Source organism: Gossypium hirsutum, chromosome A11, assembly GCF_007990345.1.
Source record: "Gossypium hirsutum isolate 1008001.06 chromosome A11, Gossypium_hirsutum_v2.1, whole genome shotgun sequence".
NCBI classification, from domain to species: Eukaryota; Viridiplantae; Streptophyta; class Magnoliopsida; order Malvales; family Malvaceae; genus Gossypium; species Gossypium hirsutum.
In genome coordinates this window covers 15,712,908-15,735,110 of record NC_053434.1, presented here as the reverse complement: position 1 = coordinate 15,735,110, position 22,203 = coordinate 15,712,908, and the positions used below count along the sequence as shown (strand labels likewise).

The window sequence follows — 22,203 nt, the reverse complement described above, 5'->3', positions numbered from 1 at the left end:
GATTTAAAATATACACCTGAGATGTATTCAGTGACGTGCACCCTTGGAATCTATGGTAGGGTAATAGATTTCTTGTAGAAACTTGTCATTCTGCCCCGATAGTTGCCTTCTTATTTAATAGTGTCTTGAGAAATGTTGTCTCCCCATATTGACTCTGAGGGGAGGGTTCATTCTATGGTTCTCTAGGCAAGTTTTCTAGGGGCCTTTGTTCTTGTTGCGATCTCTTAATTTCTATCTCACATAGAAGCTGCGAACATATGGCTGGAAGCACTCAAACTTTCAGTATCTAGGTTTCTATGTGTCTTCTCATATAAGGAGTTCAAGCTTATCTAGCCAATGTTCTGCCAACTCATATTTCAAATGCTTGTGGGTTACTCTAGTTGGGAAAGTTTGAATTACTCAATCATTCGTCAGGACTTTGATCCTCTAAGTGGCAACATTAAACCGTTAGATGTACTCTGGCAAATTTTCCCCTTGACTTGTCTAGTGCTGAAAAGCATTTCGGGGTTCTTTGTCATAGCAATGTTGGCGGAGTGCAAGTTTTCAAACTAGCAAGCCAACTCATCGAAACTACCAATAGATTTAGCCGAGAGTGTTTGATACCAACTCCAAACGTGGTCTTATAGCGTTAGGGAGAACTACTTACATTTAAGGGTGTCAGAGACTCATGATTCTCATATTCATATAGTTGTAACATTGATATAGATGGTCCCTTGAATCCTCTGTTCCTTGCTATGTTTCAGTCAGCATTTTGAAGGAATTTAATACTGATACTATGGTGACTTGGGCGGTCAATGGATCATTCACGTATTGGTCTGATGGAACTTCTCCTCACTTTGCTAATAGTTTTAACAAATCCATTTCTCTTCTTAAAGTATCCTTTTGCTGCTCAAGCCGTGAGCCGTCCAAGGGTACACCTATCCCTTACGTGTCAAGTCCAATGTTCCTCTTTTTTGTTTTGGTGGGGTGATTTCCTCCCCAACTACCGATGAAGCCGCATCCTCATTCTCGGTGCTACATTTACCATCTTTGGGTGGCCTCGCTTCGCCTTCAACTTGCAAATAATTCAAGCATTCTGTTGTATCATCTCTTGTTGTTGATTGCACTTTTCACACACACACACAAAAAAAAAGCCTGAGCTGCTCTTGAAGGTCAATTTATTGTTGCACAATGAGGGTATTATTCTACAAGTAGGATTTACTGTCCCATTGTGCAGAAATAAGATCCTTTCCAAATCTCTCTTTCAAAAAAAAAAAAATCAACATTAAGTAATTCAACAATTTTTTGTTGAACTTTTTATATTAATTAAAAAAAAACTAAACAGTGAGTTTTCTTTTCCAATGCAATCAAAGTTTAGTACTCAAATACAAACAAAATTTAGTTTAGGTTACAGAGTGCACTTGTAATGATTAAAAGAGTTTTCAACCAAATTAGTTAGGACTTAGGAGTTAGTACAGGATATAGAATCGGTTCAGTTTCAACTAAAACCTCGCCTGCAAGGCCGAGGGGATACCATCCATTGGTCCTCACTGCCATGGGAGAGGTTACAGCCTCCGAATGTCAATTCTTCCCCACTTTGCAATGGAAACAAACTCCCCCATAAAAAATGATTATCCCCCCCCCCCCAACTGAAAGGGGGGAAAAATGTCTTGCGTGCTATCTTAGGTTTTCACGTTCTTGGAACACACTAATATTTACCCTTTTTTGTTAACAACATAAAGCAATTGGAAAATAATGAGAAGAGGAGATCAAGAGAGGGGAAGATGGTGTAACATGCTAACATAAAGGTTCACCTAGATCCTCATCTACCTTATTCTCCTGGCATTTCTTCAGAAGATGTAGCTGCCGTCGTAGGTGCAATACCTGCCATATCAATATATGCTATTAGTCACAACTCTTTGAAAGATAGATTCATAGTTTCATCAGTTAGCTAGATAATGGCTGCAAGACACTGCTCAAGCATAAAGGAAAAGAATAATATAGTAAGGAACTCGTTCTGGGATATTGTTCTCTAGCATATATTGCTGCTATTTCTCAACGAAACAGAAATTTGGAATGAGAAAGGCAACTCACACTCGGTTATATATCATACTCCCAAAATTGGTCATATTCTCAGACAGAACTCAAAATAATGACAGCAGCAACCAAAACTTTATTTCATTACCATACACATTCAGTATTTTATCATATGCATTAATCCACAAAAGGTCAAAACGGTAGGAAGAATCAAAATTGACCGATATGATGCTACCTCTTCCTGGAGCAAAATGGGAAGATTCTCAGTCGAGACAAGAGAATACATTTCATTCAAAAGCTTCTCATCTTTGATACCGCGCCATGTTTCTGGAGGCAATGCCAGCAAAAGAGCTGTGAGAACATCATTTCCAGCTGGGTAAATCCCATTGCAATTACTTGGGCCAGAGCCACAACAGTTCAGTTTAGTTGGGCATGAAGGAACCAGCACGTCAACACCCTGCTCAGAGCTACCATTTACCACTGTCCCAGACACCAATGTAATAGGCTTGTCACCATTAGCCCTCAAGCATCTAATACATGTTTCCTGACAGCAATACCTCTCTGAAGAACCAAACGTCCCAGACAAAAGTTCTGCACCATGGCAACAAACTGTTGCAGCAATGTCAGGCAGGTTATTTTCATTACTTAAAGTGGGTGCATTTCTGCAGCATAGAGTCAGTGACGATAAAAATGCTACAACATGCTTAAAAAGGCCAGTTTCCTGCACTTGTTTCAACACCTCTTCCTGGAAGGACAGAAACAACTTGTAGTGTAAAACTTTATAAAGAAATATAGCAGGCAGCTAAAATACTAAAAGGAAAAGGAAATAAAAACGGACAATCGAGTTTTACAGCACCTTTAAAGAAAGCCTTCCATTCTCCTCTAGGCTAAGATTTTGACTACCATCTTCTCTTCTCCTAACTTCTGCAATCCACTTGATGAACTCTCCAAAATGAGATGGGAGTGATGAGAAAACAACTGAGAGAACTTTATGAACATCTTTCACATCATCCGTCTTTACAAGATTAGGAACATCATCCATTAAATACTTTGCAACTTTGACCCAGCTTTCATGCTTACAGCTCTGTGTAAAGAACAGACAAACAATCCATCATAAAAAAGGGGTAGAAAAAATTCAAAATTTCAGCTCTAATTTATTAAATCATAGTGAGCAATGCCAAGCCATGACCAAAAGCAACAATATAAGACTAGACATACTTCAAAACAAGGCAGTATAAAAGAATCCAAGACAAAGTCACCTCAGTACTACCCCACAAACTGTACCTAGAACACACATCTGCCGTCCAGAAGAGATGCAGTTTTACCAAATAAAAACGAAAACAAGTAGTTAACACCTGTACTAAACCAAAAAATCAAGAAACTACACCTGACTAAACTTTTGAGAGAACATAAAATGGTACACAAATAAAAAGGTCAAACAAATGCTAGTTTGCCGATGAGAAAAAGAAGCCTTGTGTGGTTATTGTTATAATTCTTGTTATTGTAGTTGTATCAGATGCATCCTAACCATAATGCTGACTTTAGCATTCAACAGTAAGCTCATAGCCACACCACCACAAAATTAATGAAAGGGGAAGTATGAATAATCATTTGAAAACATTTGGAATAATAGAACATCTCCACAGGTAAATTTTTAATGTGAAGATAACAAGAATACCAGGGTGTAAAGTAAGCCTGGATCTCTATGAGGCCTGGAAATAAGCAAGAACCTGGAAAATAAATCAACCACGGATGAGAATCTGCAATTACCACTTCTTTGTATCCCAATGTTAATATAGAAACCAAAAAATGACCACACTACAGTTTTCAACATCTCATTTATCTGTTCTTCAGAATATATAAGAAAGCTGTAAAAGCTCAACCATATTACTACTTCTATATCTTATAGAAATCCATAACTGACCACACTTCAAAGAATCACCAATATATACTGGATTTGGTATTTTACTTAATTTGCTGATCAACCATGCCCATGTCTAAATGAGACTTAATTATATTTCTTAATAATATTCAATCTTACTCCAACACCGACCAAAAAATGCTCCTTGTTAATAACAATTTGCTTAGATAACATTTGAGAACTAATTTGGAAAGCAGACAAAACCATGTACCCTCTACATTGCCTCGTTGCTTCATCAACACTTTCCATGGCTTCCCAAAGCAGTCTCAAAGGAACCCAATGAGGAGGATACTTAAACCGAGCAACATCTAAAATCAGGGCCATGTCTCTTCCAGCATGATAACCACCAGTAGGAGAAAAATGACCAGTCCCTGTCTGCAAAACATACAGCCAGTGGGATTCACTTAAAAGATGGAGAAAGATGCAACACAATTTGGATTTTAGTATTGGCACTAGTTCAATGAATAGCATAGTCAAAAGCATGGTACACTACATCAAAATGGAAGATTTAAAACACATAAATGATAAATAAATAATATTTAAGGATTGCTAGCTAATAATTGATTAACCAAAGATGCATGCGATAAGATTCAAATTATTTACAATTACAATCAGAATTATGTTTATGTACAAATTGCCAAACAAAATTTCATTGACAGCTCTCCATATCATTTTTAAAATGCTTCCTGTTCACATTGCTTGCATGTCACACGTTGTGACAAGTCATGAAATGAAAATAGAATGCAAAATGGGTGAAAAAGAAACCTTGTATTATTACAACCCAGGCTGCAAGTACTTGAGCTGATATGGATTCTGTTAAATAACATTATAACAAACAAAAGAGAAGGAAAATATACATACTATAAACTTTAAAGTTGAATCTAACCTGTTTAAAAGTTGCCCTATGATATGATGAAATTATATGACAATCATCAGAAGTGGAACATCTAACAACAAATTTACGGAAGTCATCCAAGGAGCTTTGATTTGTGCGGAAAGCTTGAACTTTTGCTCCAGCACAATGAGCCAGGCACACAAGTTTCCCAAATGATATCCCTTTCTCTTTAACCTTTTCCAAAGGCTCACAACAGTCGAGCATAGATTCATCGAACCACCTCCAAGGTCCTACAAAAGAAACTTATAACTGCTCACTGTATGCTTTTAGACGACAGAAAACAAATTCAGCTGATCATGGATAAAATATTTATAAGAAAGTATGACTGTGTGAGAGATCAAAGAAACACTACTTCAATCACAGGTGGCTGTGTTCAGACTAATCAAAATATTAGCAAAATTATAGATGTGAATAGGACCAAATTATATAATACCAACTGAAGGCAAAATTTAAATGCTACAAACACATGGATGACAAGATATTAAAGCACTTTCAAAGTTTGAAAAGCCATATGCAAAACTACATTTAGACTATTTGAAATTCATATAATTCCACTACAAGTGCTATGTTCCTCCTCGCTAGATTGCAAAAACATCCACTTCTTGACGATAAGGAATAATTTGATGGTTGAAATAATCTATAAAACAATTTATTTAATGCAGAGACGAGCTGGAAAAGAAGTCAACTCGGTTCTAGAAGTTACCCTTCCATTTTCTTCCAGGGTCAATAGCAAGGGCATTCAAGACCATGGAAAGACTGGCTAATCCACAGTAAGCTGGCTCCGATTGTGTCTGAAAGTAAGATATCAACCTATAAAATCCTTCCATCGTCCCATTTTGAATCGCTTCGATGAAAAGTTGCTACAGTTCCAAGACATTACAAGCAACTGAATACATTAAAATATAATCATTAAAGCAAACTTCCCATCAATAAAACATACATTATACAAATTCCTCTGTTTCTTTAACTAGAAATTACAATCAAATACAAATTATGCGAACAATAATCTTTCTGGAAGATGATTTAAAAAAACCCTAAATGACAGAAAAAAGCTAAAAATCGAGAAGCGTTGATTACCTTTCCATCAGAGGAAGCGAAATCGACGGCTGGAGGTGAAGGAAGAACTCGTTTATACAAACCAGCCATCGCCATCGCCATCTTCATTTTGCTTTGGTTTTCTCGATTTATATTAATTATATTGTCCCCCCCTTTTTTGGAGTGATTTTTTTCTCAAAATTTCTCCAGAAAGGAAACTGAAGATTTCGCGCAATCAAAGTCAGTTTCTGAGCTTAGAACTCGTTGACTCCAAAGCGTGATTCGATACGCCGTTACGCTTGTCTTGGCCAAGGAGACACACACAATACTAAACACAACAAAGAAAGAGATGCAACAAAAACGCCGTTACTCGTCCCCCGCCTAAACTTACCAGTTCCGAAATAAGTAAAAGGAAAGGTATTTATTAGGGAATTTTCACTTTTCAGTGCGATTACGACTTTTTCTTTTTCAGCCAAGTCAACATTTTCAAAATTAATTCAACTAGGTGTTAAATTGGTAAAATTTCATGGCGGGCCTTGGCCTATTTCTAATGGTTGGGCTTCACCTTCATCAGTTAGTTGTACCTTTACCATAAATTCTTTCGAATGGAAATTGGAGAAAAGAAACAGCTTACACGGTAATCATCCTAAGATGTTGTAACGCATTACAATCCTTAAGACCGGCGCCGGAGAAGTGTGAATACATGAAGACCAAGAGGTAGATCAACAGCATCATTACCTAATCCATTAGCTAATAATTTCCTTCCCTGTACATATGGATGGTAACCACCTCCCATTCTCTGCCCAATAACTCCTAAATATATCTAATGATCGAATTTCAGAGCTGCCTATTATCATGCTATTTATTGCATTGACAGCAATGGAGCTATCAAGCTCTAACATAATCCGTCGATAGCCCATTTCCCATGCCTGATCAACTCCATCTAATGCTCTCCACAGTGCCATAGTCTATATTTCTTGCAAACCGGATAATCCATCTCCCCACCCCACCAGAAAACTCAATTCCTTGTCCTGCCTTCAGTGCACCATAGAGTTCACCTTTAACCATTCCGTGGGAGGAGGGTTCCAAGGAATCGAACGCCAGGCCCTTATTCCAGTACCAACAGTGGTCTTCGCTACGCTAGCGGTAGCGCACAAGTAAATTCCTCCAGCAACCGCTGGCATCTATCTATAATACTCTCTGTTTCAACAAAATTATTATCAAATAACTCCTTGTTTCTTCTCTTCCATAATTCCCAACAAACAGTTCCGAATAGCAAATCCAATCTCTAGAATCTTTAGCAAAGAAATCTGGCTTAGTAAAGTTCAAGCAAAGCCATTCCTTCAGTTCTAGACTTCGAAACTCATTTGTCAGGTTTGATGAACCTGGTCCAAGTCGAGACAGGCACAAAACAACCCCTAATCAATATCCTCAATGGCAGTCCCACATAAATTACAATACGCACTAATAGTTAAGTGTCTGCATTGGATGATGAGAAGTGTTCTATTTAAGACGAAGGGACAGACTAGTCGATCAGTCATCGGCCGACCACCAAAGAAGCTCAAGCAGTTGAAGTGTGTTTCAGTGAGAGCCAATTTTTGGCTTAAAAATCTAACGCACCGAAGGTGTTTTTACATCCAAAGTTGCCAAGAGAGAAGGAGATTTTTTCAAACCATATAAAAGCTTGAGTGTTTTAATTATAAAATTAAATTATAGTATTTTAATTATAAAATTAAAAAATTAAATATAATCAAAATCTTGAATGTTGTTTTGAGTGTTTTAAATGTTGTTATATAGGTGTATAATAATAATTTCTTTATAACATCTAAAATTTTAACAAATAAATAAGTTATTATAAAGAGGGTTAACGTATATTTTATAACATTCGCAAAAACTTTGAAACTATATTATGATATTGTCATTTTCTCCATTCATCACCAACTTTGTCCCTATTTTTGGCATCTTTTGCTTACCGTTTTTGAGTCGGGAGTTCGTTTCTGCTCCAGCAAGTAACCACAAGATTAAGCAAGAAAAGCCAAAGGAAAATTTTGGTAATTCTTTTTTGTTTTCGTATTATTTAGCGTGAATTGCATCACATACGTTGTCATTTCTGAAGACAATCTTTTGTAAAATAGACAATTGCCATATCTCAACTAGTACAATCTTTCCATATAACAACAGTCGTTCCTTGTTACTTGTCCTTGTTACTTGTCGTTCAATAATGTTGCTTTCATGGATAATAGGTTGGCAATTGGAGTACGTCCCCATCAATTTCCAACTATTGATTTTATTCCCTAGGTTTTTTTATTGATCTTCAGCTAACTAAAAAAAACTCTTTCTCCCTGATTCTATCCAGGGAGTGTGATAGGAGCTAACAGGGCCCTCAACTCTTAATATAAAAAATTGCATTTTTTTATCTTTTAAAATTTAAAAAATTATAAGTTAGTTACCTCTTAAAACCGATAAAATTTTAATTTAATCTCTTAAAATTATAATTTAATTCTGAGCCCGAGAAAATATATAACATTTCGAGGATAAGACTTTCTAGCATGGGATTGGTCGGGGCAATTCCAATTTCCATGGGGTTGCATTGAGGAACTTGTGTTATTTAGGACTTGATAACAACAGGCTTCAAAGGAAAGTGCCTGAGGGGTTTGGGTTCTCAGAGTTTGTAAGTGAACTCAATTTGGAAAGCAATAATATGAATGGAAGAGTTCCTTTCCCTGCTAAATTCACTGCTAAGATTGGTGAAAAGTTAAGGTTAAAGGGTAGTCTAAAACTGTGTGTTGACGAGAAATTAAACCATGGCAAAAACATTGGCAGCAGCTCGAGGTATTGAATGCAGCAAGGCAGACATTCCCACTGTTGTCCTCTTCAATGTGTGATATAATGTTGGGCTATTATCATATTCTTTTTTCATACAAAGTTGTTGTTTTAGGGGCTTCTTATGGTTTTAGTTTGATTGTTTATCATTGACAAATGGGAAAAAAAATACAGATAGATATTACAGAAACAAGCTAATAGGATTGTATTACGATGGGTTTAAGATATGTAATTACTTTCTTCTCCATTCTGTTTTTGTCCAACAATCAACAAGTTACGTAATTACAACTGATGTAAACATGAGCCATTCATTATTATCTATAAAAAAATCAATCAAATCATAATATAGCCATGATCATCAGTTTGATCTGATTGACTATCCCTTCTCATCATAACAGTTAGATTTAGACAAGGCTGAGTGTATGAGTGCATTGAAAGTTTTCATCCATTGAAAGCTGAACCACTGAATCAGTTCCAAGTTTCAACAATGAATTCCAATGGAGCTTTGTACTCATACAAGGTTAGGTTTCCTCGGTGTGGGAAAAAGGAAACGAAACCAGAAAAAAAAACCAAGTATATGGTTTCTACTAAAGCAAAAGAGAGTCTAGCTAGTAGCTATCAGGTGTTTACTGTATACAACAAAAAAACAATGGTACCACCAACATTAGAATATTCCCTCAAGAATCCCCTCCTTCAAAAGCTGAAGCATTACTTAGTCGTTCATCTCGGTCTAATCCACCAGCAATAGAGCCAGCATCGGATCCGATATCGGAGTCTCGGGTCTTGGATCGCCTGGAGGATCCATCAACAGACTCTTTGGACTTATCTCGTCGACTACTTTTCTTAGGGACGCCAGAGGGGTCTTGGGAGTTTGAGTCAGTAGCTGGGTTTGGATCCTTTGATTTTTTCTTATGCTTGGTGGTGCCATCTGAAGCTTCCTTGGAAGAAGAGCTCTTGGAACTCTTCTTTGAGTGCTTAGGTTTATCTGGTTTATCTGGCTTTTCCTTGGAAGGTTTATCTCCTTTTTCCTTCACTGTAGACTCTTCTTTACTAGTCTTGGTTGAAGTTGAACTGCGCTTTGATGATTTAGGAACTTCTGCCATGTCTGTTACTGATGATGAACTTTGACCCTTGGAACCTTCTCGGTTGATCCCATCTGACATTTGGTATGAAATAAAATTATTAAAATTTTCCAAGAGATTGAACTATCGTTCCATGAAGAAACTGGTATATGGTACCTTGAGAGACACATTTGGCAGGATCATCATCCCGACCGTCTGATTTAAACTCATTCATCTGCATGTAAAATGAAAGCCAGAATTCAATCATGGCTTTCTTTTACTTGGGGGAATGTTAATTGTGTAATCATAAAAGAAGAAGAAATAAAAAATAAAAACACTTGATTGTCCTAGTAACGAAAGTAGTTTCTTTCAATTTACCCAGCTGGGTGCAGAGTTTACTGATGATGGCCCATCCCATCCTATATGAGCCACATGCTTTACATCTGTTGGCAAACCAATCTGCATTTCAGGCTCTTTCTCATTTTCTGCAAAAACACAAAGTTCAAACATTTTGTCATTCCAATCTGAAAACCCTCCTCTATTTTTTTTGGAAAGAGATGGAAATACATACCAAAAATTTCAGAAATATATCTAAGGCCTTTTAAAAGGCCCTTCATCTTATTGTTTGAAGATGACATCTTCAAGTCTCACTCTTGAGGCTTTGATGCTAAAAACTTAAACAAACCTCTTAAGCTTCAAAGATGAAAGAAGAACAAAACTTGGTGTGTGATGCAAAGAGAAAGAAATTTGCATCACCTCATGCCTGCAACATATGAAAAGGAGATCAAATCCTTTTTTTTCTTTCTTTCAAGAAACAGGAATCAATTTTAAAGTCAAAATAAAAAAAGAAAAAAGTTAATATTTGATCAAAAACATCTGACTGTTTTTGACAAAGGTGTGATTAGGGTGGTGGTGTGGAGAAAAAAAAGATAATAATAATTAGGAAATGGAAAATTTCTGATTTAAACAAAAGTTTCGTTAATTCAATGGCACTCCATCGTTTCACAGTTATGATTAGTTAATCTAAATCAATAACTTGTCGATAATTTAGGTATGCATATGAACGAATGACCAGACATGTTCTATGTTTCTTTTTTTCTTGATAACACTAAATATAGGCAGGTTTTAACAAACTCTCTTATTTAGTAACTACATATTGATTATTGGGCTTATTCCTGTTTTATTTTAAGTTTTTTTTTTCATTATAGAAGATAAGACATTTGACTTTCTTCATCCCGTTTAAATTTGGTTGATGAGTTTAGGATATGCATACATGTTAAATACATGTGTATCTAATTTATTTATATTTTAGATGATGTATTTTTTTATTTACATTCAAAACTATATCAAATCTAAATGTTATATACGAGAAATTATTTTATAGACTTTTCCCAACACATCATTTATGATTTTTTTCAATTATTTAATGACATTTCAATAATTTTTTATGTCGTTGATATATAATTTTGATAATTCTTTTACTCAGAATCTCGAACCCCGAGCCCTAAACTTAAAACGCCAGACCTTGAATATTAAACCTCAAACCCAAAACACTAAATCCCGAGTTCCAAACCCTGAACCTTGAATCCAAGACACTAAGTTCAAAGTTCAAAGATTGGGTTTTGGGTTCATGGTAAAAAAAAACCAAAAGAATATATAAATGACATGAAAAAAATTACTAAAATATCAATAAATAATTGGAAATGGACTATAAATGACAGCAACTCGCAGACCACCTAAAAAGGAATATTTATTATTTGATCTGTATCCTGACATAAGAAGTCCAACGGGAGCAATACTTGAAATGGCAATCCATAAAAAAATACCGATATTGAGATCGGCTAAAATAAGGCAAGAGCTAAAAGGAATTACTTAAAAACTTAGTAAAATTGATATGACTGCTATAGCCGGTCCAATACTAAATAAATGAGTATTGCCTCTAGATGGAAGAATATTTTCTTTGAAAAGTAGTTTTGTTCCATCTGCTAGCGCGGTGGGAAAGGTCCGTAAAATAATTTCTCATTAAATACAAATAAAAATGTTAAGTTATTAATATTAGATTATGTCAAATCCATCTTGTGTGTTGGATAAAGAAAAACTTGATATTAAGAATATATTTACAAATTTTTATTGAATATTTTTATATAATTTTTATTACTATCCATGACCTCTAACTCTTAAAACGAAAGATAATATGTACTTAAGCATGCTTGAACTCATGTTTTCCTACATGTTATAACAATAATAATGCTAACTAAGTTGTGACTCAATTGACTATTTAATAATTGAATAATAGATAGAATGCTAAAGTACTTATGTTTAAACCCTTATTAATCTCGGGTTCAATCTCTAAACATTTGATTTTTAGTGGTTTTATTTATAAAATTTCATATAAAATAATAAAAGACAAAATCACCATTATATTAATTTAGTTGTATCATCCGTTAACGAGTCTAAATTCAATTGTAAAACTACCAAAAATAGATTTCTTGTACAAAGTAATAAATATTATTTTGAGGGTATTTATATCTTTTCATATTTTAATAAATCTAGAAAAATACATACAAATGATAAAAATTATAGTATTTGAACCTAAAACATCATAACATTTACTATCTCAATTTTAAAATTTCAATTGAAGCCACTTTTAATTTTCAAATAATTTTTTTATTAATTAATTATATAATTCTTTTTTACCCCAATCCGTGTGTCATAATCTAGTATCTTTTACATTCTTAAAAAAATAATTTTAAGTGACATTATCTCAATCAACCACATTATATATATATATAAATTAATATTCATTATGTTTTTTAAAAAAAATTTAAATAATTTTCTAAGTTGACGTAGAATCAACTTGACACCAATTCAATGAACTACGTTAAATATAGTATATATGTTCTATTTTTTTTTTATCAAGAAGACAGAGATGGATCTCAAATACTCAAGCTAATCCATTCTGAAATCTCCATACACAAGAACTCACTTACTCTGTGTTCTTGAATTAACATCAACCAAACTTACCTTGCCACGAATTCGAAGCACTGGCGTAGGATATTATCAACATATCCTCCATAACATTTGATCAACATTATATTGACAACGTTGGGGTGGTGGAAAAGAATATAAGCATGCGGGAGGAAGTGAGGCGCGCTTTGGCAGGTTTAAATTTACAGCAAGGTAGCAACAGCCAGCGAGTCGGTCGATTAATCTGCTGGGAGAGGCCGCTAGATGGCTGGAACAAAGTATACACTGATGGTGCTTTCAATACGAATGTGGGACAGGCTGCGCCGGCAGGAGTGGTACGAGATTACAATGGGAGGTGGTTACGGGGTTCTGGATCTTATGCAATCGTTGATGTTAAGTTGTGGAGAATCTATGACGGAAGGTTTTAATTGAAACCGGCAGCTTGGATGTTGTTCATATGTTGGGGAAGCAAGCGTGTGCCTCATCACATGATGCGGTGGTACGTTGGATTATGGTTATGCTTCAATGAGATTGGGTTGTTCGTGTGACGCATGTTCACGGGGACAGCATGGCAACCTTGGCGTTGGATGGGGAACTTGGTTTGAGCGCGCCAGACAACCCTCCTCAAGAAGTTGATCATTTTTTGTTTGAAGATGTTAATGGATTAGGAACACGAGTAGTCCCAGTGTAATTTAGGAACTTTCCTTCTGTCAACTTAAAAAGAATAGAGAGATTGGCTTTAGCAGTGGAAGTCATTTGCCCATACATCAATGGTTAATTAGTTGTCCTATTATACACAGGAAATTTGGTTGAAATTTATTGTTAAATTTTTTTTAGAAATGGTGTTTGCTCTTTCATCCTATTTTAAGGTTTGTGAAACAAGATTAAAAAATCCTAAGGAATTATCAACTCCAATTCTACATCAAGTAACATTATATATTTATGAAAATAATATTATTTCCAATATTAAATTTTAATTTAACATTAAGTATAAAGTTAATAGAATATATAATTCTTCCTTTAAATTCTTTATTTTATATTTTATCAATATAATTTATGTTTGCATCAAGGTAGATAGATTAGGGCTGTTCATAGTTCAGTTAATATCGAATTAATCGGTCGAATTGATCTAATTCGGTTAATTAGTCAATGACCGAATTTAATTCAATCGAAAGTTGGTTAATGATTTTTTAGAATTTCGGTTAACGGTTAATTCAGTTCGAAATCGGATAATTAATCGAATTAACCAATTAATCGAAATAAATTATATATATTTTAATTGTTAACTTTTTGTTTGGTTGTTAACTTTCAAGATTTATGTAATGTTTCTAATGTCTTATTTGTTGTTTTCAAATTTTTTGAACTATTAAAAAAAATGAATATTAGCAAGGTATGTTTTATATTTATTTTAATCAAAAGACAAAAAAAATATAAATTTTGGTTAATTTGGTTAGCCGGTCGAATTAACCGAAATATTTCGATTTGATTAATATATTTGAAAAAAACTTTGATTTGATTAACAGTTAAATATTTTTACATTTTAATAGTAATTTGGTTAATGATAATTCGATTCGGGTATTAACTGAACCAACTATTTAAACACAGTTCACATATGATAATGTTTTCAACCAATGGAAATAAAAGATGATAATGGTGTTTGATTAAAATTAAGAAGAAACCACCATGGGTAGTGATATAAGTTTTTAAACACCATTGTTGTGAATTATTACAATTACGTTTTAATTCTTTATTACTGATTAGTATCGTTGTAATGCTTTTTTTTTAATTTATTTATTATGTCGGGGACTCATATGTTAGGTCTTATGTTGTGCTTTAAAAATAATGGTTTAAATTGATAGGTAGAATTATTAAATTTTATTATCAACAAGTTGTTGGGTCTAATGGTAAAGCATATTGCATTTTCAAAGAGAAAATATAGGATCGAATATTAAAAATAATATTATTATGAGGGACAGTCACGAACCTCGAATATAAATAGTAAAACAGACATGCATAATATTAAAAAAATAATTAATATATAACTTTTTATAAAAAAATACAATTAACTTTCTCTTTAAAAGGCACTTGTTATAATAATAAAATTTATTATAAACACGATTTTTTATGTTTTCTTTTAATCCTTTATAGTAAATTTTCATTTATAACAACGACAAACATAGTTATTAAAATTTATGACTATTTCATATAAGCAAGTTTATTAATTATAACTTGTCAAATAAAAATTTTATTTTAATCAAAATATTATTTTAATAAAATACTTAAATTTCACATGAAAAATCTTTAATGAATGGAATTAAATATATTAATTCAATAAATTATTAAGTTCCCTAATTAAATACTCTACTATAACTTTGGAACGTTATAAATTTATAAATTGATTAGTTGAATTTAATAACCCATAATTAATTAAATTTAATAACTCATATTGTTTAATTGAACTTGTTAGATTTACAAACTTCATAATTAATCTTGTGAAAGAATGTAAAATAATTTATGCATAAAAGTTATAATGCATGCATATGTTATATGTCCTTTCATTTTGTTGTTTTGATTCTTACTTTTTATTTTTTAACATAATTCTCATTTTCTTTCATTTTTTTAAATAAAAATTTACGACATGAATTCTGTTGTAGGTTTATATCAATTATTTTTCTATATCAATATGTTGCTATGATATATAATAGTCAATTATTCATAATAGACAAAATATTGACAGACAAATGGAGTTGTTATAGAGAGAGTTGGTTTTAATAATTAATAGATATGTATTATTTTTAAGTATTGTGATGAAAATTAGGGATAGATTATTATGAGGTTTTAGGTATTCTATGTAAGTAGCCATTAAAAGCTGAGATAAAGCAATAGCCCTTGAACTTGTCAACTTTTTTTAACTTAGTCCCTAAATTTTTTTGTTCACATTAGTCTCAGAACTTGGCAACTTTTCCTAATTTTGGTACATTTGATCACATTCTAATATTATGTTATGTCATCATCTAAAAAATTATAATATTTTTTATAAAAAAAATGTGATGATGCAACACAATCTCAAAATGTCACGTTATCACAAGGACCAAAATTTGAAAAAGTCAAAAGTTTCAAAACTAATGAGGAACAAGAAAGTCTAGAGATCAAGTCGAGAAAAGTTATCAAATTTAGGAGACTAAATGTTGTATTATCCTTGAAAGTTCATGTCCTTTAAAGTTGAATGTTTCCAATTTGATGTTTATGTGATATGACATTTGTTAGTTACCAAAGTAGTAAAATTGGAAAGTTTTCAAAAATGTCAATTAAATCATCCAAATGAAAAATTGATAATATTCATGTAATTAATGAAATGTTTATAATAGAAATTTAGATAAATTGACTTTTACTGCTCATTAAAACTTTGAAATTTTTTCTTATTTATTCTATGAATGGTGAAAATTATGGAGACAAATTAATATTGTCGTTGGATATATAGTTGAAGGTAAAAGAATAATGTTGATAATTGTAAATACACAGGAATAATTATAATTCTGATTGTTTACACAATTCAATCTCCTTTGTTTGCATGGCATAGCTTAGAAAGATAATTTGTTAACTTGTACAAACATTGATTTAAGTCCGGTCACCCACAAGTATAGTAATCTCACTTTTACACTTTAGATCTAGATTTCTCTTCTCTAAGTTTTTTCCTGTAAACTTAGATTGCAAAGCCAAGTAACTCACTTATTTTGCTTACACAAAACACTCACAAATATGAATTCCTAAAGAACAAATAAGTGTTAACACTCTTGGTAAACCTATACAAATTTTGTGAATATATGTAATTTTGACTTGTTAACATATTGAATCAATTATAACATCAATCCCCAGGTAAGTAGCAATAAAATCAACATTGAGAATATCCTAATAAAATCCAAATAAGTCACGGATCTTGAAGATAATATTTCTAAGCGATCCGGTCTAATCTCCTTAAATAGGGGATCCAATTCAATCTAATCTTTATAATTTGTTTTTTCAAAATGATCGATCTTCAATGACGGGCCAACACATTGAAAGGATTATCAAAGGTTATGGTCCAATTGTTTGTTAAAAAATATTGTCAATTTTATATAAGTTATGAAAGCTACATAACCTTAGGTGCAGTTGCAACTATTAGTGGCACTCCTCTCACACCTGCCTCAACAATTCTCCCATTTTAGAGTTCTAAACAAAATCAATATAGGAAAACAAATACAAGAAGTAAATCCGTAGATGCTTCCCTTCAATGAACCAAACTTGGCTAATATCATAATCAAGCAATTTAACCATTAACGTTTTGAGATAGAAATGCATTAACAATAAAAATAGTAGAATCATATCATAGCAAAGTTGATAAGTATAAGAATTTATAATAAATAAAAAATATCAACACTTAAGTCTAGACAAAATAAATGTCCAATAGTTCAAAAATAAGAAGTTTGATAACCAAAATAACTAGAATGAATCAACATCATCAAAATCAAAATAAAAATCAACAGTATCAACATCATCTATCACTCCCCCTTCTTGTTGAAAAATCTTGCCAAAGTACAGCTATCCTTTCTTAGTACGAAGATTAAGAGCCTTTATCTATTGAGCAAGTTTTAATTGAGCCTTCAGTTGAATGATAGTCTTGTCCTGCCCACCTATTTTAGCTTCCAAGTGTCCTAGCAATCGTTGCTCAAAGGCTAAATTTGAGCTCGTAATGCCAATCTCAATGCCAATTGGTTCAATATCTGCTACTTCCACAACTGGTTCTTATTCGACCTAAGTTCCTAAAAGTCTAGGACGCACAAACACTGCATGCTTGATGGTATCTTGGAATATGATCTCCCCAAGATTGAATTGAACAACTTCAACAATTTTCTTAGTAGCACAACCTACTTGTTTGCAATTGTATCCTTTGACTATGAAGAATCTAGTTGCATGTGACCATTGGTTGAACCCCATTTGTAATTGTATTGGCAATTTTTATCAAAAGAGTCGTTCTATTCATCATTCACACAGTGATTGTTCAAGGATGCATTCATCCTTGCAAGACTAAAATCATACCACCCTCCTTTAAAGCTTTTTGAAAATACTTGCTTTTGGGATCAACAATAGACTTCAGATGATTGGCATAGGACTCCAAAACCACGTATCTGACATATGATTTTACAAAGCTAACAAACCCCATCGGATCACTTCTTTTCAGGAAAGTATCTATTTATGATCATAGAAACCTTTTTCATCAATATTCTTCCCCTCAATATTGGTTTTCTTTGCAAAGGCTTTGTGTATGTTGGCACAGGCAGGTGAAAGGAATGTTTGATCTTGTTGTTTGGAAAGCTCCTCCCTCTCTTCTCTGGCCTTGGAAATAGCTTCTTGTAGTATTGAGGGAACACCAACCTCCATTTTTTTTTGCTCCTCTCTTTTGAAGATAGTGGTACATTAGACCTTTTTGCTCATGACATCTTTCAATAACTAGCTCCTTTTCAAAGGAACATAAAATATTTACATCCTTTTCAAATGGAAAAATAAAAAAAAGGAGTTATGTAATTTTAATTGCAATCATGAAGTTTGGATCCATTTATTGATATAATTATACACATAAAATTTTGATTTTAATTAAATTATACACATTTTGAAAAATAAATAAATTCAATTATTTTTATAATAAATAAACATAATTATTATATAATCAATAGGTAAAATGATGTCTAAGTCAATAAAGGTATTAGTGGTCTGCAAAAGTTCATTAAAATAAAATTGTATAGCTATATTATTAATAAAAGGGTAATTATTTAATATATCGTCAGTGAAGTTTTTTAGACTCCACAAACATGTCAATGATGTGATAAGTTTCACATTTATTTATATAATTATTTTTTTTTACTATATCCCCATAAAACACTTGTCAAACCCTCAACTCGCTTGTGGAGTCTAAAAAACGCCACTGATAGAGATTGAGTTGGTGTTACAAGTCAACCAGGCACCAATTCAATTAGAAAATTATAAAAATGACTTTTCATATTTAAAACAAGTTATATTATGTGATACCACTTTACTCTTTTTAATTAAAATAAAAAATAAAAATATGCATATGGTGAGATTTGAACTTATGCCAATAACATTGGAAAAACTCTAAATTTACTACTTAACCAACACTTTATTTCAATTTATTTATACATTTTAATTTTATTATGCACAATTTATTACCTCTATCAATTGTATATATTAATAATGTTGCTAATCAGAATGATCTCACAAATCTATACTAACTTAAGATTAATGACAACACTATATAAACAATTGTATTCATTTAGGATTCTTAATATGATGTATTTATGTGTTTAAATTTTGTTTTATTTACAATTTAATCTATTTTTTTAATTTTAATATCATACATGAATTATTAATTAATTACAAACTATATATTTCATTATTTATTTTATGTTATTCCTACACACGCTTTTGTATTCTATATGCGCTATTCCACACACATATAATTTATTTTATGTTATTCTTAATCAATTCAGTGGTTGTAATAAATTATTTTGATGGGATCTATAACTTCAAAAAGAATTAATATATTATATATAACCTAGGTAGAAAGAGAAATTTAGTGCAACTTGAAGGGAAAAAAAGAAACCTCAAATACATGGAAAACTAAGCAAGAGAAAATGAATACAAAATTTTCGAGTAGAGGAATAGAAATTTGACGATCTGCAGCTATGGTCTCTTGGCCTGCATGCCAAAACACAAATGAAATGAAATGAAAGATCAGTTTCTATACCTCTGACTAACTACTTTATGTACAGAATATATAAATAAAGCCTACCTTTTTCAAGTACTTGTTTTGTAACTTCAATGCCTCTTGACATGCTTTCTTAGCATCCAAGTTTCCAGTAATATCACCCAATATCTACGGAAAAAAGAATAGAAAAAAAAAAGAGATATCCATGATCAGAGGAATGATGCTTTCATCAATGGCGAAGGTTTATATGTAGAAGGGATGGAAGAGAGAAAGGGGGGGGGGTACCGAGACAACGTCATCCAAACCCTTGGCCTCCTTTAGAATCTGCTTATTCTTGGTCTCAAGAACACTTGCAACAAGGAAAACAGCAAGTGCATTGTTTTTATCCGCATACCCAGTCTCCAAGTTTTTCCTTTGAAATTTCCCATACTGCTTTAGCATCTTCTGATTTAATTGTCCATAGTTGCTATCTGAAGCTCCGTCGGGCTGCTCGTATGACCAGAAGATATTAGGGTTGTACTCCATTGCCCACATTACCTGTCTTAGAATAAGCACATATGAAGAAACTGAAACTTCAAACAATCTAAAAAAATTAATGGGACCTTAAATTCTCTCAAAGAAATTACATCAGATTTGCTGGATATAAACGGGATCTTTCCTCTCACCTCCCAAAGATACAATGCATCGAGGAAGGAAAACTCTCTCCGGAAAAGTACCATCAGCATGCGAAATGCAAACAGATACTCCCCGCCATCTAGATCCTCTGCCACACAAATCAAATGAGATATTAGTTTAACAAAAATAAAATAAAATAAAATTTCATTACATTACATTACTATGAACATGCCAAGAAAAAGAAGGCATAAGAATGAAGCTTTCTATTTTCGGTGCTCTCTATGTCCTTGAAATGCATTGGGTTCCCGGTTGTTCGAATTTCTTTCTTTCCTTATCTTGTTCAGGAACAAAATTATTCAACAGTCATTAATCCATGAAGTTGCACAAAAGGTTTCAGAGTGACTTAACAGCAGTAAGGAGCTCAAGGTTCAAGTGGCATAAAAACGGTTTGGTATGAGCCCCCTACATGTTATATTGATACTTGATTCTTTTAGGTAGCTTCTTTCTAACGGTGTAAATTATCAAGATAAGTTCAAGCTAAACAAGGTCAATGTTAACAGATAACAAAGAATAAAACCGAAAAAAGAACTAGAGTTACAAAAAGAATGGGGCAAACGAATACATACCAAGGTGTTTATGAAGCTGAGGGTCAACAGTTTTAATTACTTGTGAAAGTGTACCAAGCTGGGATTGTACTCCTATTGAAGTTGTACTGCACCTAAAATTTTCCCTCTGTTACAAAAAACAAAGTGCCAAAGTCCGAGATACACTTTTGGAGATATAAACCATAAGCAACATATATAAACTAACAAGCATGAAAGCCAAAGTTTTACATGAATCTTTTCCTATAGAATGATGCATATATATTGTATATAATAAGTACGATCGTGTTATGAATAATTAAGGATACAAATTTAAATGAATCTTCCCTCTTAAACAATAATGTTAATATTTTAATGGATTGTCTTTTCATGAATATACATTCAAAATCATCATATAGAACAAAAAATTGCACCAGTTTAAAGGAAGCATGTATCACGTACTGTCTTAATCACCATGAACATTATAGAGACTGGTACATCCAACTCTTAGTTTGAAGGCCTAGACCTCTATTTTCCAAAATGATGAGTTATAAGCAATTAATTCTTTCAACTAAATTAACCAATCATAAGATGCCACTTGAACAGAACATTAACTCATAAACATATACACAAATTGCATGGAAATGAAATAATAAAAGCTAGTGTATATTAGTCTCCACTAAAGCAATTATTCAATCAACCATCCTGCAACAAGTGAAGTATACCAATCTTCGCATCGCACGCTCAAAACACCAAAATGCATCTGCTTCATTTTCTAGAAGAATTACCATTGGAGAGCATATGTCATTCATTCCTGCTCATCAAAGAATAAGCTAAAATGTTTGAAGAACAATAAGAAATCGGCTAGGTAATAAATAATGCAATCAAGTAACTCACCTTGAACATAACCGATAACTGAACTTTGAAAAAATTATTAACCAACCTCCAACCAAATTAAATCGGTCTAATCGATTAATTCAGTTTTAACCGAAATTAAAACACCCCAACACTTAAGAACACAATGATAAATAATGTCTTCTTTTTTTGGTTAAAAAAAAAAAAAAACATGTATATCTTCAATAACACCAAACAATAGATTAAAAAAGGTTTATAAAAATAATGATTTCATTGTATATTTGTTATATGAGAATTACAAGATGGATAAGTAAGTAATAAGTAACTATCAGTTTAATAATAGTACTTGTAATTTATGAGAGAGCAGGTTCAACAAAAGCTTAAAAATATGGTCTATCAAATGTTAGCTCCATGCGAAGAATCGGTTTGGTCTTTCCACACTCTTATATAATTAGCACTTTGAAAACGCTAAACTTAGATATATCCATTATTACATAAATATCCATTAAAAACGATTAAAATATTGTCCAACTTTTCATTATCTTTTGACTTAATTTTTTAAATTTATTTGTAATATAATTGATATCAAAATAAAATAAACAACTAATTAAATCATTTTATTTCAGGACAAGGTTAATCGGTTACTATTATTTTCTAAAGACTGAAGCCCAGAA

General features: G+C 32.6%; 3 protein-coding genes across 3 annotated transcripts; all 3 read right to left on the bottom strand.

Annotated features, from left to right (window-relative positions):
- Positions 1–1,264: 1,264 nt before the first annotated feature.
- LOC107922692 (glutathione gamma-glutamylcysteinyltransferase 1) lies at positions 1,265–6,346 on the bottom strand. Its single transcript, XM_016852820.2, has 8 exons — positions 5,910–6,346; positions 5,536–5,692; positions 4,824–5,062; positions 4,149–4,312; positions 3,695–3,746; positions 2,873–3,100; positions 2,252–2,761; positions 1,265–1,863 (listed from the first exon to the last, which is right to left on the bottom strand). Exons 1-8 carry the CDS (start codon positions 5,994–5,996, stop codon positions 1,777–1,779), a joined length of 1,524 nt encoding a protein of 507 aa, XP_016708309.2. The 5' UTR covers positions 5,997–6,346; the 3' UTR covers positions 1,265–1,776.
- Positions 6,347–8,908: 2,562 nt separating this feature from the next.
- LOC107923703 (CRIB domain-containing protein RIC7) lies at positions 8,909–10,728 on the bottom strand. Its single transcript, XM_016853875.2, has 4 exons — positions 10,323–10,728; positions 10,130–10,236; positions 9,929–9,986; positions 8,909–9,846 (listed from the first exon to the last, which is right to left on the bottom strand). Exons 1-4 carry the CDS (start codon positions 10,387–10,389, stop codon positions 9,368–9,370), a joined length of 711 nt encoding a protein of 236 aa, XP_016709364.1. The 5' UTR covers positions 10,390–10,728; the 3' UTR covers positions 8,909–9,367.
- Positions 10,729–19,295: 8,567 nt separating this feature from the next.
- On the bottom strand, positions 19,296–22,068 carry LOC107923698 (rab GTPase-activating protein 22). The gene is made up of 8 exons (XM_016853871.2): positions 22,062–22,068; positions 21,572–21,589; positions 21,400–21,488; positions 20,720–20,825; positions 20,144–20,241; positions 19,764–20,015; positions 19,563–19,646; positions 19,296–19,468 (listed from the first exon to the last, which is right to left on the bottom strand). Exons 1-8 carry the CDS (start codon positions 22,066–22,068, stop codon positions 19,454–19,456), a joined length of 669 nt encoding a protein of 222 aa, XP_016709360.2. The 3' UTR covers positions 19,296–19,453.
- Positions 22,069–22,203: the final 135 nt, after the last annotated feature.